The 18147-nt window shown below is 40.2% G+C and overlaps 2 protein-coding genes across 2 annotated transcripts in view; both read right to left on the bottom strand.

Annotated features, from left to right (window-relative positions):
• gnai2b (guanine nucleotide binding protein (G protein), alpha inhibiting activity polypeptide 2b) overlaps nucleotides 1–7115 on the bottom strand; it is a 37196-nt gene extending 30081 nt beyond the window's left edge. Inside the window, exon 1 of the mRNA XM_086199386.1 lies at nucleotides 6344–7115. Coding sequence (XP_086055512.1) covers nucleotides 6344–6461 — 118 coding nt within the window. The 5' untranslated portion in view covers nucleotides 6462–7115. The remainder of the gene's footprint in view (nucleotides 1–6343) is intronic.
• A 1924-nt stretch (nucleotides 7116–9039) lies between these two features.
• The window catches only part of slc38a3b (solute carrier family 38 member 3b), a 28015-nt gene continuing 18907 nt past the window's right edge, over nucleotides 9040–18147 (bottom strand). The window contains exons 9-17 of the mRNA XM_086199391.1: nucleotides 16469–16551; nucleotides 15836–15894; nucleotides 14416–14586; nucleotides 13802–13881; nucleotides 13623–13723; nucleotides 12650–12774; nucleotides 12401–12545; nucleotides 11490–11593; nucleotides 9040–11397 (exon numbers count right to left, since the gene is read on the bottom strand). Coding sequence (XP_086055517.1) covers nucleotides 11293–11397; nucleotides 11490–11593; nucleotides 12401–12545; nucleotides 12650–12774; nucleotides 13623–13723; nucleotides 13802–13881; nucleotides 14416–14586; nucleotides 15836–15894; nucleotides 16469–16551 — 973 coding nt within the window. The 3' untranslated portion in view covers nucleotides 9040–11292. The remainder of the gene's footprint in view (nucleotides 11398–11489; nucleotides 11594–12400; nucleotides 12546–12649; nucleotides 12775–13622; nucleotides 13724–13801; nucleotides 13882–14415; nucleotides 14587–15835; nucleotides 15895–16468; nucleotides 16552–18147) is intronic.

The raw sequence follows: 18147 nt of genomic DNA on the forward strand, positions 1-18147 counted from the left end.
AAAGATGAGGAAGGATGGAGATGAGAAGCATCCTAAATTATGAATGCGGCTGATAATGGAAACGTGATTGGAAAAAAATGAAAGGAAGAGGTGGGATCAGATTTAACCACACAGAAGATGAGGATTGAGAGCGGCTTTGGAACAAACACTTATTTCATATATAAGGCCTGAGGACTTAATTCACCCTCATCCACAAAACACGAGAGGAAAGCAGCCAGCCGGCAAGTAAGATTTTCATTATCAGTATGTTTAAAAATTTATAATGCACTTCTCTTCTTTGATAAAACAGCGAGGAACTTAGATTAGTCATGGTGTTGCTGTGTGTCCGGGGGAAAGAAATCCTTTCTTTTACTTTCAACTTTTGCGTCTGAACCCAAATTTTGTGTAAAAGTAAAATCTTTTTAAAAAAAAAAACAAACGCAAAAAAAACAACAGGTGAATCAAATGACTGGTGCAATGCAGAAAATCTCCTCTGCAGTGAAAAACCTACACTTGCTTGCTTTTTTTTCGCTTAATGTTCAGGGTTTTTTTTTTTCTGGACTGAGCATCACCTAACAATCAGGCATCAGTAGCAACTAGCTAGTGAAGAATGTCAAACATTTAGCAAGGTCAAAAAAAAAAAAAAAAGAAGTCCCACAAACCTCGATGGGGTCAAAAAGTTTTTCTGAAGATGGAAAAGGTTGTTTAAAATTCCTCCGCCCTCTAATTACGGTCGATGATTATAAATCGTACTTCTATTTTTTCATCACTGAGACGGTTCTGTTTTAGAAAATCCTCCATTTCCCGCTTTGTTGATGAATAGTTTATAGAAAGTCTTGTATACATTTTGTGTTTTATTCAATTTGTTTGTCAAAAATCATACTGGAGAAAGTGCAACATATAATCCCATTCGTCCAGGATGTTCCCCGTCTTTCACTCAGTGCATGCTGGGAAACAACAACAACAACAAAAAACAGGCTCCGGCGGTGACTACGGATCGATGAATGTGCCTCCAGCAAAACATGGACTCATGGATTTTTTGTTTTGTTTTGTTTTGTTTGAAGGAGAGGTAGGCAAAGAGAGGAGATTACCTAACATTCTATTAATTTTTTCCGAACAAACGCATGATATCCAGGTCAATACACGCATACTTATCAGGTACAGCACGCCACGGCCCTGCAACTTGACACGACTGCCACATGGTAACACAACAACAACAAAATCACATGATAATTACACACATTTATGAAATAAACCTCTGAACGACCCGTTTTGATGAGTAAGATCGCACAACGTGATGTTAAGGTTACATGTTGAGTGGAAGTCTATTTAAGAAATGCCATTATTTTTTCCCCCTTGATAGAACGGCCGAGGTGATTAAAATGAATTCAATAAGTTGGAGGAAGAAAAAAAATGTATAGTCACAAGTTCACACCCCAAAGCTAAATGTTCTTTATTAGTGGAGATTTGAAATTTCAAATGAGAAAATATGAGATTATCTCATAAATATCATAATCTTGGATGAGAACAATTGAATTTGTTGCAGGCAGACACAAAGACACCTCACAGCAGGGCGTATTTTACTTGATGTAACTAAATATTCTAAAGCTCACTCTCTCAAAGCTCCAAAGATGTTCCCCTGCTCATTATCTCCCTCAAACTGCCTTATTAAGAAACATCCTTCAGTCCCCCATTGTGGGAGGGGCAGGGATCGCACGCTCACGCTGGTGTAGCAGAGGATCCTTTTCAGACGGTATACTAGACCCTTTATTTCTTTACTCCATAAGAACCCTCCCCAATAACCCAACTGTAACCGTGTGTAAAGGTCCAACATCAAACTGCGTGCCGTGCGATTACACGTGGTTGCGTTTCTTGCCGGCTCAGCACATAACTACCCATGTATTTACTGATAACTCACTCCCAAGAGACATGACTAACAATCCCTAAGTATATTTGTCCAGTTTGAGGGCAGTTGTGAAGTTGTCATCTGTGGATGGACAGTCTCACCCTAAGCCCCTCTCTCTCGCTCGCTCCCTGTCATGAGAAGTGAGTCACGTCTGTGAAGCACTATTATTATCATCATCTGCCTGGGGTGGGAATTAGAGATAAGCTGCAGTGGAGGCTGATTTCATGGGGTTCAGAGGGAAGAAAGTGGGAAAAATAAAAGTAAATCACTTTTTTGCATGAAAATGTGAGCCACTGGAACAGAAACTGCACCTAGAATAGACCATTTTACTGTGAGATTCCCCTCTGATTATCTAGAACATCGCAATCTGATGCTTGTCTTGCAGCTACAACCCGCCTAATAAACGTTCATTGTCAAATAATATCGAAAATCGACTCGTTATACTTAAATATACGGGGCAGGTTTGCAATCAGTGGTGATGTAAATCTTCAATACGGTGAGCAGCAACAATACTGCTGTAAATCCATACTCACAGACCTGTCAGGGCCCCTTAATCAGTGACTGTACTTTGCCTTTGGCTGCTTTGCATTCAGATTAACTGACATTGCAATGCAGCCAAGACTTTAAATGCCTTGTGACAAATGGCATTGACTTATTTACGATAAGAAATGTGCTGATTCCAATTCCAACTTCTTTTTTTTTTTTTTTTTTTTTAAATAATTCAATACAGGAGGTATTTTCATCTTCGGAACTTTTACAATGTTACCAACAATTTTTTTTTTTTTTTTTTTAATCTTTCTTCTTCTGGGACTTGGTTACTAATCGACCTTGAAAAGCAAGGATGAGTTTGGTTCAGGGAATGGTTAAAAGAGACATCCTGGTTTGGATTCACATTTAAGTATTTTTATTTCGTTTCGTGGAGCACGTCTGCTCTCACGTCAATCATTCAACAGCTGTCGTAAAACATACAAATCAAATGCAATCATCCCTCACGATCGAAAACAGAAAATGAACCGTGTTCTCCCTCTGCAGTAAAGGTTTTTTTTGGGTTGTTTTTTTTTTTAAGCCTAACTGGTCGCTTCTCTTGGGAAAACAGTTGGATTTATACAATTTTTGTTTTATTCACGACGTCTCTGTGAATATGTTTTAATACTCAACCGACCGTCACCCAGATTAGACAAGAGAGAAGCTGATGAAAATATTGGCGTGCTCATCTATGTTGCTTTAAACTTTATGAGGAGCAACACATCTGCGATGGACTTACTTCACTTGTGGGATCACATCTGAGGCTACAACTGATAATAATTGAAGTTCTATTCTGGACCTGAAAAGGAATTCTGCACATTTTTGGATGGAAAATTAGACAGCACTGTACAATCAAGCTAAAAGTCATTAAACCACACAATAAAGTCAAAAAAGACCAGTTTAAAAGAGACAAAGACAACAAAAGGAACTGTCATTCTCTGTTAAACGCAAAGGAATACAATTGTGTTTTCAAGACAGGCGGGGAGGGAGCTGCACTACACAGAAGCAGCTTGTTTCTGGGTCCGGGGGCAACAACTCTAAAGACCCTCTCCCCTGAGCTACTTGGCACACAAAAAAGCAACTGGTCAGCAGACACGAATGACCTTGGTAGGGTGTGTGATGTTAGACATTCTGAGAGATCAGTTGTTGCTGGCACATTGTTGATTTGTTTGCAAACAAACAATGAAATCTTAAAAATCAATCCTGAATCGTACAGGTAGTGAGTGGAGGGAGGAGAGGATGTCGTGCTCTAGTTTATCATAAGATAAGCTTGAACAGTTTGTCTGATTTAAATTCAGTCCATTACCACACCAGATTTCTAACAGCAGGTTTTAGAGGTCCATTAGAGGAGCATAACAGGCACAACTGGGTCCAAAGAAAACAAGATTTTTTTGGTTAAATACAGAAGCAGCATTCAAAGGAGTCAAAATGCAAAAATTTAAGGCTGTCCTCAAAACCATGCAAAAGCGATTTGTCTTTCCTCTTCAAAAGGTAGAGAAACGTACATGTCAACTGCAGAGTCAAGGAATGAGATGCCATAGTTTCGAAGAATTTATCTTAGGGAGGGTCTTGTAGAGGGGGAAAAGAAGGACGGTCCCAAGAATAGCACCCTGAGGGACTCCAAAAGAGAGATGCGGGAGGAAACAGTCAACAAGACAGACCTGAACCACTCCAGGGCAAGATTTTGAAAGCCAACAATACAACAAACCAGCATTCTTGCATTACAAGTCAAGTCCTTTAAGACATCAGATGATTTAAGTAAACAACTGGAAAATGACTGTTTCAAAGCATTTATAAAAGGGAGCAGGTTTACACAGCAGAAACTGCTTACTTACTCTTTCTGAAATGTTCTTACCCCCTGTGTTCTTAAATCTATAATTTAAGAAACATGTTATTTTTTTGTTTTGTTCCAGGTTCCAGCTTTGAGGGAGACATCCAGTAAGTTGTTTGCACAGTCAGATCTCCAGAATGGTGCAACAGAGTGCAATCGCTTTTTTTTTTTTCTTACAACACTGAATAGTCAAGACAGGAGTGGATCTGTTATGTTTTCCTTCACTCTGACATACGGCTCAGCCAGTTAGAGGACATGTGAATATCTTGGAAGGGCTTAACAAAATGTTCATCAACGCGAGCGCCACGTTCCCTGACACCTCATTTGTCCCTGTGCCCGGTTCCCCTCTGATTCTCACTGTTACATGATGTAAATCAAAGGCCTAGGAGTAATTTGGTTGATTAAGCATCCTGAACTACATCATCGGTTAAGACAGAGTCTCTGAGAAAAAAAGAAAGCTTTTGAAGCCAAAGCCATTAAAAAGCTTGATGCCCTCTTTTCATGCTCCAGTGGTTACCATCAAGTGACTCATCTTCTCTTTGCCAGAACAAATCAGTACCCTCTCATGCACATCCGAAACAAATACAACCATTATGTCTTGTACAGTATGTCCACAAATCAACCTGAAAGTTAAAAAAAAAGAAGCATGTCCTCAGCAAGTGGCCGTTTGGAACTTGCCCGAGGATGACGTCATATTTTGTTAATTTACTGACTGAATGTTCTGATTATTTCCCAGTGACACTGCAGAGCTGACATCCCACAGCAAAATCGAAATTACATAACACGGTACGTTTAAAAGGTTTGGTTTTAGCTTTCAGCTCCTTGACATTTTCACACACTTAAAACAGTTTTTAATAATGTAAAAAACTAAAACGAGGTTCAGTTCAGTCTATTTGATGTTTTTTTGCGTCTTCTTCTTCTCACTCAAAGAACTTTTACGTCAAAAAAGAACAACTTTAACCCCCTGCTTTTGAAATATGGTATTGAATGACGAGGCATCTTTCAACACTTAATAGTGCCGAAGCAATTTGGTCGATCAGGTGTGTGCCAGAGCTAAACACACGCCTGATTTGACTCCTCGGTCAAGACGCTTGAAGAAGAGAACGTGGTGGAGGATTTATCGCAACAATCATATTAGCTGGTTCCAAAACTTCACAACAAACCCTCCAGTAGCTCTTCAACAATTAGGTGGATCCAGACTTCTATCAAACAGCTTACCACCCTCCAGCACACACACACACACACACACACACACACACACACACACACACACACACACACACACGTCATGTCAGTTGAGCTGAATGTACATGATGAGACTGTGGAAGATAAATCAAGAGCAAGATGATGGGAAACAAACGAATTGGTTATGTGAAACTGTCAGTGAGAGACGAGTGTGTGTGTGTGTGTGTGTGTGTGTGTGTGTGTGTGTGTGTGTGTGTGTGTGTGTGTGTGTGTGTGTGTGTACTAGGATATTCATTCATCATTCGCAACACAGCATGTCCAATTTGGGACAAAAGTTGAGTCCCCAATTGGTGAAATCATTATTGTGTCAAAAGTCACAGTTAGGCAAGCCTGGGTAAATCAGGAGGAAATGATTCCAAGTCTTTGTTGGAGGAACTACCCCTCGCCTGACATAAGTAACGTGTGCGCACAGGCAGGAGAAGGGAGGAGGTACTGTCCTTTTCACAGTTGTCAGCAGATAAACATGAATTATTTATATGTGTTTCTTTGTACAAACACACTGATGTGTGTGCGTGTGTGTGTGTGTTCAGCCCACAGGTTTGATCGCTGGGTTGTGCCAGCTCAGGGAACCTGTGCAGCATGTTGACATGATGATATTTGACTTATCTTCTTGTTTTATGGACTCTCGTGTTGAATAATCAATAACAGCTACAGGCTAGGGAGCTTTGAATTGGCCTCCCCTCTGTTATATAGCCTGATGCCCACTTTATTTCTATGCAGCACAACTTATATAATAATTTTCTCATTCTTCTGCTGCTTGATCGGTGATTCATTTATTGTGTTACAACGTTTCGGAACCATTTCCTTCCAGTAGCATCATCTGTTTTCACGAAAACAATCAGTAAATAAAGACATACCTAATAAAAGCAGTTTCACTTCTCTGGCTGCTTTCTCTCCGTCTTCTCGGAGGTTTTTATCTATCATCTTCGACCTCTCGGCGGCCGCCTTGTCCTCGGCGCTCACCGTACAACCCATGGCTCCAAACGCAGGGGCGCACCGACCACTTCCGCAAAAACGGCTTCAGTCCTGAACGTCTCTGTGTGCCAGCCGATCCCAAGAGTAACGATCGAATGGCTCCTGTTTCCAGCTGCTAAAACAAGCGATTCCAGAGTTGTTGCCCACGCGTAAAAAAGTCAATGTCCCCTGGTTCTCCTGTTCTGCTGCTCAGCACTGGATGAGATGTCTCCACCTCATATATGTGTGTTTAAACCAAATCTCACGCTGTTACCCGGTGGTCCATTTCCAAACGCCCAGAGCCCTCAGTCCTGCATCCATGAAGTGGCTGAAATTGCTCCCATTTGACTGGCTCACTTGTCCTTTAGCTCGGCCTGCGGCTGCGCGTCTCTGCCGCAGCGCTGCTCTTCTACCAGCTTCGCGCGAAAATCCCCAGATACCCGTGTGACAATCGGAAGCGGTCGCGTCGTCACTCGCACAACTTGTCGCGATAATCCAATTAAAGCAGGTGAGCTCTCCCGGAGGCTACCAAGGAGCCAATTAGGGGCAGCGAGGAGGGACCGGAGGAATGTGGGGGCGGTGGCGGTGGTGGTGGCGGTCGGACTGCAGTGGGCGCTGTGCCAGCATCATCTCCCTGAGATGAAGCTTCCGAGACGAACCATCAGACAGGAACTGTTCACACTGCTGAGGCTCTATGTGTGTGTGTGTGTGTGTGTGTGTGTGTGTGCGCGCGCGCGTCTGCGTGCGTGTTTAAATGGCTGCTGCTGGGTCTTTGTGCTGCATGCCTATGAAATATTTTAGCGTATAGCAGCCGACAAAAAAAAAGTTGACGGACAGCGACCCCAAACGGACAATATCAAGATATTTCTCTGTAAACACTGCAAGTTTATTTACCACTTGGCCAGTTAGACATTGAGCCTCAGAGACAAAATGAAAGCAAACTAGACTGTGATAATAATAAAATAAATAAAATGCAACTAAGATTATTCTAAAGCCGTAGAAACAATAGCAACATTCGCAGCATTATACATTCTGTTTTTCATGTAAAATCTCAGCCTGTACTTGCAAATATATAAAACCTATTGTTTCTTTTCTTTTAAAAAAAAAATCACTATCAGCTTTATTAGCCAAGCCCACCAACAGCGAAGGCGATTCTACTGCTAGTCGCGCAGAAAAGGCATGCAAACTAAAACAAGGACATTTTGGGGATTTTTAATTTTTATTGGTGTATCTGGATATTCAGCATTGATGCTGTATATGTTTTTTTCATGATTATATCATACATTTTCTACCCTTTGGATGAGAACCAGATATCAATTCTACTGGATCCCCCACTGACTGATGGGTACATCTGATATTTTCAGATCTTCTGTAACTACATGAGGGCCTTCCTATGTGTGTTAGACTAGCAAAGCACGAGACAGACACCGTGCCGGCACGTCCCTTCTTTACTTTGAGGTTGTTCAGTTATTTAGGAATTTGAGAGATGAACAAATGAAGACGAAGATCACGTTTTTAAAACAGTAACGGAGAAAAAAACAAAATACTGAATTAGCTGAAACTTTAAACTCAGAATTCAAATAAACATTTAAATTTATTTTTATTTAATTTTATTTTACATTTAAAAAAATCTTCCTTGTCCTAATCTTTTTATACTATCGCAAGGCATTTTACTTGTCGGTCCTAAAATGTTCAGTTGTGTAAATTAATTTAATTAAAGCCTTAAGAGCTTGTTTGACCATCGTTGTGAGGTCTGGTGCACAGGCCTCGAGGTGCAGAGGCCCCAAGGTGCAGAGGCCCCAAGGTGCAGAGGCCCTGAGGTGCGGAGGCCCCGAGGTGCAGAGGCCCTGAGGTACAAAACTCTGCCACAAAAAAAACATCTTAGAAAACCCATTAATTTATTGAGGAATCTTCTGTTTCTGTTGTGCTTCTGCTTGAAAATGTTGCTCTGTCTTGGTTTGCTTGCTGAACTGCTGGTGGGTCTCCTATGACCTCATGTTCTTTTACTTCAAAAGCACAGTAGGTGGCAGTAGAGTAACATTCAGCTAAGCTCTGACATTTATTGAGGCTTAAATGCTTAAGATGCAACAACAGTTAAAATTCAGTTCACCTCTGATGGGGTTTTTTTCCATTGCAAAATCATTTTCCTCCTTTGAGTTGTAGATTTGCCACATTTTATCCTCATTGCTTTCATGTAAGAACTTTTAAAGTTGAGATTCCTGAAGCATCTGAATGCTCTTGCGAATGTGTCTTACTGTAGTTATCTTTAACCATAAAACAAATGCTAATGAATTAGATTAGCAGTACCTCCTGGAGTGAAAACATGCAGCATGTTGACACAGGGTCAGACGTCAGGGTTCATGATGATCTAAGTTCGAGGGGGTTCTTTTTTCTTTTTTTTTCCCTGTAAGCACAGCCTAGCCTTGACAGACGCGATAAGAACACTGACCAGATACAGACAAACTTCTTTCTTTTCAATACAGTAAAGTGTTTGCGGGTGAAGGTGATGTGTTCTTACAATAATCGGTTGTTCATCTAATACCGCTGAAAGGAGAAGATGCCTTAGCAGGGAAAAGGACAACAACAAAGACAATGTAAAAACATCTACAATTATTTTATTGCCAAACTAAAACCATTCCTGCTATTTACACTTTACAAGCTACTGTAAATATGCCTCACAAATATAAAAGGTTTACATTTATATACATTATTTATATAAGGCCAGGTTTTATTCACCAAAATTACCAAAATTCATAAATCTTATTTAATTAAAGTCGTGTCATTTCTAGAGACTTGTATCTGTTGAACAACAGCTACGATATAAATTTTAGTTGCATGAAAAATACATTTTGATATAATGCACCTTCATCTGTGGTACCTGTGCTAAAAGCTCTAGGTAAAGAAAGTGATTTTAGCATAATCCTTTACATTGAAGTCAAACTCTTTTCCACTTAATTCATTTTTTTACACCAAAAAAACTGCAAATAATAAAATATATTTTCTGCTGTTGTTCATAATTTGTCTTTAAAATTACACTGATCGGGAATCAAAACTGCCACACAAGGTTTAGCAATATATAAATAAAATTACGGAGCTGATGATTCGACACAGCCACGATGTTATATAGAACCTTTTTTTTTTAGCACAAGACAGAAAATATTTACTGAAATATAATTTTTTCTGAATTTTCTATCAAAACTTTTGGCTGTTTATCTCATATGACACGTGATGTGAGTACAGATTGTAGAAATATGCAGTATATTAGCTCTATCGTGTGTAAAATTAATGATCCACATCCCCAAAAAAAAAGCTAAAAATTCAAATGAAATCACTAGCTGTATATCACAAAAGTAGCTTCTGAGCCATTTTGTTATGTGGCATCTACAAAGGACACAATAATACTACTATGATACTATTTTAAGCACAGAGAGGGATATACTATCAGATACCAAACATCTATGAAGTGTTACAGGAAAGATCTCTGTGCTCGTCACCATAGCAACAACAGGACAAAAACAACGTGCAGTTCCAAATATTCAACAAGTGCCAAAGCAGGGCCAAATATTACAAACCAGAGCAGCGATGACAGTACGGTAGAATTATTAAAGCACATGAACCTTCATAGTATTGATATAAGCTTGGCTTGCTATTAAACCCACCAGTGGGTTCACCTCCATCAAACCTACCTGCAGAACGTTTACTCAAGGACGGATTTGTTAAAGTAAGAAACTCTTTTCTGATGCCGCGTCTTGATATGCAAATAATTCATTATGCATTGTAATTTCACTGCAATTACTCCTTGAATTACAGTTTGTGTATTATCAGTTTCCAAAGCAGCCTTTGTATAAATTACTCGTTGAGCTGGGTCTCAGTTTAGCTATGATAGAAGTAGCTTCAGTGAAAAGTCTCTGAAGTTACAGAAACTTAATGATAAATCTAAGAAGTACTTGCCTGATATTCAAGGTCGCAGGTAGGCATTTACTGTATGTGCTAAGTTCAAAACTGAAGTATCAAACCCTAAAAGCACAGTATTTGGTTGAAAGTATTATCAGTCATCTATAATCAGCTAAAGCAAAAACAAAATGATACATAGTGCATTTGAATTATTCATTTCAAATAGAGTTGTTAAATATAATCCATTTCAAATTAAAAGCAGTTATAGTAGTTATATAAATATACACTCCTGTTTACGCTGTATCTTTATGTGCTCTTCCAAACGCGATAAGGCACCAGGGTTCCTGAAGAAAGCAGAAAACGGTGTGACACCACATGCCAATAACGACACTTTGCGAGTGACAAATCCTGAAAATGAATCGTTATCCCTGTCATAAGCATTACTGTGTCTTACGTCACGGGTTTCCCACTCTCTGCTGTCCTTTACTTGTGCGTGTGAATATTAATTATAAGTTATATAACCATTTCACGTGTACAGGTTTAAGTTTCAGTTCACTGATGCTTCATGAAAAACATTTGTCTGTACAGTACCAGCTGCAGTTGTTTTGTGGGTTAAACCAAAGAAAAGGTGACAGGAAAAGACTGTATCACCATCATGGATTGAATTAAACCATAAAAATATTAAATTAGCATGATGATTCTTTAAATTGAATTATAATATTATAACTCTCAGATATGTGTTAAGTTACAGTCATTAAGCTAGTTCATAGATTCTGTGAGACCCCAGACTCTGTGTTAGGTACCCTGTAGTGTGTTCCCACTGAGGTGATAGAGCTCCCTTCACACTGACAAGTTCTTAATCCCACACACAAACACACATACGCAGACACACACACACACACACACACACACACACACACGCACGCACACACGCACGCACGCACACTCGAGCAGGATCCTAGTGACCTCCCGCGGCGTGGCTGTTCCCCATTATCCAGTCGATTACGATGAAACTCAGACTCATTACCATGAAGAAGACACCCAAGGCAGCAAAACACACAGCCTAAAACACAGCAGTGAGAGGCTCAGTACTGTGGCAGATGAACAAATTAGTTACATGGAACGCTTCAAGTCTATGTGGTTTTAAAGCCTCACCAGTATCTTAGGAGTAGAGGTCATGGGTTCGTCTTCTTTGGGAACGATTCGGATGTAGAAGATAGCGGGGAAGATGAAAATGAGACAGGGAGCAGATGTGGCACCTGTAAAGATATAGCAGAAGAGTTTGTGAAAAAAATAATTCACATTTCAAATGGACTTTCTATCTAAAATAAGAGGATAAAATCTCAGTTTACGTATCCGTGCAGAACATTGGCTAAGAGTGCATTTAGATTGATAATCCATATATTTAGGTTTGAAAATCTGCGCAATTATTTTCAATCTGTTCCAATGTTTTGATCTGTGACCAAAGTTTTTCGTGGTGAGTTTTCCATTCAATATGTACGAAGTTTGATGACTACGCAGTTTATTAAACATACGCGTCGACTTCCATAGCGTGCACACATATATTTGCGCATCCATCTTCTATGAATGGTCATCTTTTATTCATTCTCTGCCGACACCTGTGGGACTCAGTAGAATCAGATTTAAGGATTTTGTTGTTCTTTTTTTCAGCATCCTAATAGAAAAGCAGTAGAAGTACTTTAGGTGTCTATACTCTACAGTTTATGTACTCCCTCATGTTTGTCAGAGTAACCATCAAGCTAAAATGTTTCACCCCTTTCACAACTTTCACCTCTGACCTATGGAACACAACCTTCAATCTGAGGACAGAGTATGACAACAATATTGACTCAGTTTGTGTGCATATGAGCAGGTCACGTTTTCAGTTTTGCTTTAAATGTTTGGGTTTAAAAAAAAAAAAAAGAAGACCCCAAACCAAATAGATACTCCCAGGTCAAACAAGAGGATACAGTCAGTAAACAGAGACAAAATAAGTAACCCATAATCACAGCATACATATCTCAAGGATTTCCTCTGGAGCTGATTATGCTCAGTGAGAAACTCACCGATGATGCCGAAGATGCCAAGAATGTTGGGAGCGAATATGACCAACATGTTGATCAAAGTGAGTAAAGAAATAGCGATGGCGATATGACGCAACCAGCTGAAGGAAGCGGTAGGGAACAACATCTGCTGGATGGCTCTGCGCACCTGTGAACGTAGGTACACGTCAGAAACAGAAGATGAAGAATGAATTCCTCCATTGGAAATCATTGAATATTTCAGAGCGTTAAGAAATAGAAGCGGCAGCTTACAGGGAATAAGACGATGGGGACAGTCAGTGTGACAGCGGTGAGCACGGCCACTCGCACACACAGGATCAGGGTGTCGTATGGGTCGATGCGGTTGTACGTGTGCAGCAACTCAGGCTCCACTTTGTCTATAGAAATATAATTTAGACCATTTTAATCACTCACTCATATCAGCTGTAGGCCTGTCACCATAAACTAATGATGATGGATAAGATTAGTCCAAGAAATGAGTTAAGAGAAGTTTATAACAATGATATAATGATAATATTATATAATAATGCTGGTAAACCCATTCAAAAAGTGATTTACATTTCGTTGTGAAGACTTATCGGTCACACATTTGAATTAGAATATGAAAAATATCAAAATATCCTGAATAAAATTAACCATAAAAAAATCACAAGATTCACAGCAAGATTATTGAGTTTGAGTTTATCTGTTGTACAGTAGCTCCATATAGTAACCATTGTAACAGGCCTGGTAGTACATGTTCATGTTGGCAACAGAGAAACCAAAGTAGGGAGCCAGGACTAAATTACTGAAGCTGAAAGATAATAAGCACAATATTCATTAACTGAATAGGGGATAAAAACGTGTTGATTTTGTCCTCTGAAAACAATTACTGAATATATTCTTTTTATCTACATGGCAAACGTCAGTTTAAAAGAGCATCCAACATCACTGTGTTCGTCTAAAATCACATGTATTCAACAGTGAAATTTTCTTGTGCATGGCAAAATACCATCTGTTTGAAACAAGTGCATAGGAAAGCGCGCGTCAGTAAGACAAGATTTGTGTCTCTTCTCCTGAACATAATGTTTATGTCTTTGTAGTTCTTCCAGTTCCAATCGGGATGTACGGTATCAATGTCACCTTTGAATATTGGTTTTTCGTCTCAAGCATTTCTCTGCTCTTCTGTATTTTTATGTCAATAGGTCAGAAACCTGTTTAATCTTTACAAGTGTCAGGGTCTCACCATTAAAGGTCAGGTAGCCAAAAAGAGCCGCCAGGAAGTACATGGTGTACATGACAAAGATGGAGATGTTGGACACCTTCTGCATCTTCTTCTTTGTGGGGCTGCAAGAGGACAGTTTGGGTGTTATATTCTGAACTAACGTGTCTTCATGTAATGCAGGTTGCAGATGTGTGACTCACTTGCGGAGCTCGGTGTAGATGGGCAGGACCTCAGGGTGGCACACAAAGGCAAAAGCCAAGATGGGAATAGTGTACGCAGTCTGTGAAGAGACACGTAAACACATGACTCTGCGTTGTAAGTGAATCTCGTGGTTTCTGACACAGAAACTGGACAGAGAGTACGTTCCACCTCTCGTGGGGTCGTTAACACCTTGAGACTCCTTGAGGTTACATATGTTGTTGACAAATCAAGCCATAGGGTCACATGAGTGGAGGTGTGAGTGGGGAGGGACCACAGGACTGCATCGTAAAGTGGCTGATAAAGTGGTGTTGAAAGCCCCCTCCTCTGTTTAGAAGTGGCTGTTCCAGTATGACGTGGATGGATACTCCTCTTCTCAGGCCAGAATGAGAAGCATGCATGACTGTTCTTTGTCCTTCTCATGGGGCTGGACGGCGTATTAATGCTCCCCCAAGAGGTTAAATACCTGGGACTCTCTCTCTCCAGCAGTCAGTCATTGCTGAAGAAGACTTTCAGATATGGAGTAAGAAGTCCTCACCTTAAACAAGTCTGTTATGGTTTGTACCCGTCATGTTAAGACAAAGATCCAGCTAATCGGTCAGCTATGTGGACCCACCTGTGAGTTGATGGTGAACAGACGCGGGGCGCAGTCATCATCCTGGTTAACTGTCTGGTCGAGGTACTCGTGGCCCTGGCTTGAGAGGTTCATGACCTGGTGGAGTGTGGTACTGTTGACTGCCGAGACGTCATAGAAGGGGCAGGGAATCTGAAACTTCTTATAGATAACCTGAAGCCAGACGAGACAGCAGAGGTAGAATTGAAGAAAAAAAAAAAAAGTAACGGGTGGTGAGATGTGCCAACCAAGCTCGTGGATGCCACTTCATGTCAGCTTAGAGTACCGAGGTTTAACACCTAACCTTTGATGTTCTAAGCTGCTCTTTGCCTTATCAAACCAAGTGACATACCACTGAAAATAGAGACGAGGGTGGGAAAGTGAGAACACGCGTGCCTAAATGACATGCAAGAGCAAAATGACTTTGTGTTTTCATTTAATCTTCCAGCAAATTTTAAAAATACTTTGGAAGCATTGCACCAAAAAAAGAAAGACAGGTTTCCATCAACTGATTCAGAGCAACTGGACCACACATTCATATTTTTGTCATAAGTTTAGAAAATAGAAGAAAAGGAGGTCTCAGAGCTGTTAAAAAGACAAGATGTCTTGGCCATTTACAGGCAGCGACCATCGGCTGAGCATGAAGGGAGTTCTTGAAGAAACACTTTCAGTTGGACAAGTTCTAATTATTTTTAGTGGTGGATGTATTTTCGTCCATGAAGACGCTGACTGCAGAAAGAACTGGACGGTCATATGAGTTAAAGCAGTGTTTTCCATCTGCCATTTTGCAAATATGAGGTGTAAATTTGTGAAACTGACTTTTTTTTTTTTTTTGCCATTTGCCATTTTGCCATCCATTGCCGTTTTAAACTTTCTGAGGTAATACTTCATAATTTGTATCAAAATATGCTCTAGGAAACACAAACCTAAAGGTAGTTCTGGACTGGTGTTCGTGCTGCTTCAATGTCAACTAGCAATTCTTCAGAAAACGTGTTCTACTGTTCCCTGGACAAGGGAGTCACCGCAGAGCCACATCGTTATGTCACTGCGTTCATCTGTTATGTCTCTGCTTTTCTAACACTAGAGCCACAGTTAACTACATCATTTCTAAACAAATGTTGCTCCTGGATTTGCAGGCCAACTTTGGCATCCAAACATGACGAGTCCAACACATTTGTGCGTCTCATTGTGCTGATTATGATTGCCACTTTATTTTATCTCCTCAGGTGTGATAATCCTGCCACCCAGCACCTGCTGTTAGTGGCTCTTGGTTCACGATTGGCAAAGTATAATAACCACACTGGAATCCGTTTTGCTGGCATTCGAAAGGCAAAGAACTGGTTAAAGATTAGGCAAGAGCTCTGAGCCGGCTTTTAAATGCCTTGGGAGAAAAAGGGAGTATGAATGAGATGGACCTACTTACTGCAGAGAGGAAGAACACCATGCAGCTGAGAGAAAATCCACTGGTGTAGCCAAGATAACCTGAGAAAGAGAGGGAAAAAAATTAGACCCTCAGCTGAACAGATACCTGTAAACTACGGATACACAAAGACGATTCAAACAAGTCTAGCCTGAGAGCAGAAATAGCTCCATGACTAGCAATTAATAGCAATAGCTGGATGAGAGACTGTTGTCATCTCTGATTAAACAGTTTCCTCTGTCAGCGGTAGAATGAAGGGACACGCTGATTACTCGACTTTAAAGATGATTAATTATATAACTTCATTCAACTTCATCGAACAGCCCCAAAGAGAGAGAATATCACTTGAAAAGTGACAGTTTTAAATGCACGTGTTACATAACCACACTTGAGCAAAATGTTGAAAGATTTAGAACAGAGGAAAAACGACCACCCCAAAACCTACGAGTTGTGCCAGGATAGCCAGTGAAGCCTGATTGAATATTGAGAAAGAGGAACAAATAAAAAGAAAAGACCAATAACCAAAAGTCTAACCCCGAGAGCCAAATATACAAGTTTTAAATGGAATAAAACACTTCTTATTTCCATAATTTTAGGTGATGGCTGACAGTGTATTTGTGCTTTGTGTTAACTCACCGAGATGTTTCATTAAAGCCAAGGGCAGGATGATACAGACAGAGACCATGATGACCAGGTAGTTTCCATTCAAGTACCACAGACTGTTTGGAAATGGAAAAAAAAAAAAAAAGTTTACTTTGGTGAGCTCAACATTTCAAACACAAGCACAGACATTGAGTACACAGATGGACACAGACACAAGTGTATTTCACAGCTTTCTAAAAGTAGCTGTTAGTCTACTATAACATCTTAAAATAGAGTCAGAGAAGTAACACGAGGTTTTTAAAAAACTAAAGGTCCGAGAGTTTGATGTGTCATATTTTCAGCCCGTTTGGAAAAATTCTTTGCTGCGGGGATGTGGATAAAAAAAAACCAAAAAACTTGTTTGCTTATGTTGCTCTAGTACTCTTACGTAACTGCTGATTTATGTGACAGTTCGCAGTTACAGAAAAGTCACAGTGGAGCCTAAACATCAAGTCAGAGGAGAACTCCCTCACTTTTTCTTTTCTGTTCTTAACCACTAAAAAAAAAAAAAAGACAATTGTGAAATTATTATATAATTACCGCTGATGACATGGGGGGGGGGGGGGGGCTAGCAGGGCACATCCAATCTTAGCAAGGCTTCTCTTTAAATCCTGTGCATGTTGCTGGGCTCTTTGCTATATGTGGGCATCACATGTCCTCCCTTTAAACCAACTCCCCTTCAACGCCCTCATAACACATCCTCATATAGGATATATATGGGTGCTTCTGGACACATGCATGTCGGTAGGAGCGCTTACCAGAGTTTTGACTCAATGTCCTGGATAAATCTGTCACTGTGACCTCATCTTGTAGGACATTTGATATTTCCCTCGCTTTTAATCGGTTCTTACATAAGGAACTAGTCATAATGAACATTGTCGGGCCATGACGATAGACAAACCTCAGTCATTGGTTATTGAAGTGATTGAAGAGTTGAAGATTCAAGTGGTAAAGAAAAACTATTTTGTATGACACACTCAGGAAAACAGATAAATATCATCTTGGATGACGATAATAAATCTCCACCATCACAATCAACGAAGCTGTTGAACCGAGAAGTGGAACGGACACAATTCTCAGACAATTACGGACCAGTGTTTCCTAAATCCTGCATACAGACACATCTTTATACTTTCAATCCCATTTAAGCTGATAAAGCTGTCATTCGTAACCTTTTAATAGAACACAACCAGATGGATTAGCTGTCCAATGGTAGAGGTGACACAGTCAGCACAGCAGCGCCCATGTGAGATACCCTGTATAAATATTCGTGGGAATCGCTATACTTGTGGGGTCAGACGTGAGTTCAAATAGCTGTTTGACAGGAGGATATGTGGGATATGACTCAGTTTGAATTAGGATCAGGCATTTAATGTGTGTGTGGATGTATGTATGTGTGTGTGTGTGTGGGGGGGGGGTGGTCCCTTGAAAGCAGCAAAAGCAGTAGGACATTTACTCTTTGGACATTTGGCCAGTGGGTCATTTTGGATGATCAGTTTTCACATGTGTCTGGCTTCAGTGACCCCTGAGCTGTTTTTAAATATTTTGGTCAAGTCCAAGTCAAGTCTCAAGTCACTTCAAACTCATATTCCAAGTTTCTCAATGCTGACAAATGAAAGTGGCAGGGAATTTTGACATGTGACATAGAGAAACCAAAAAGCTTATTTAGCTTT

This window comes from Aulostomus chinensis, chromosome 3, assembly GCF_037954235.1.
Source record: "Aulostomus chinensis isolate RoL2024-O1b breed Wild chromosome 3, RoL_Achi_v1.0, whole genome shotgun sequence".
NCBI lineage: Eukaryota > Metazoa > Chordata > Actinopteri > Syngnathiformes > Aulostomidae > Aulostomus > Aulostomus chinensis.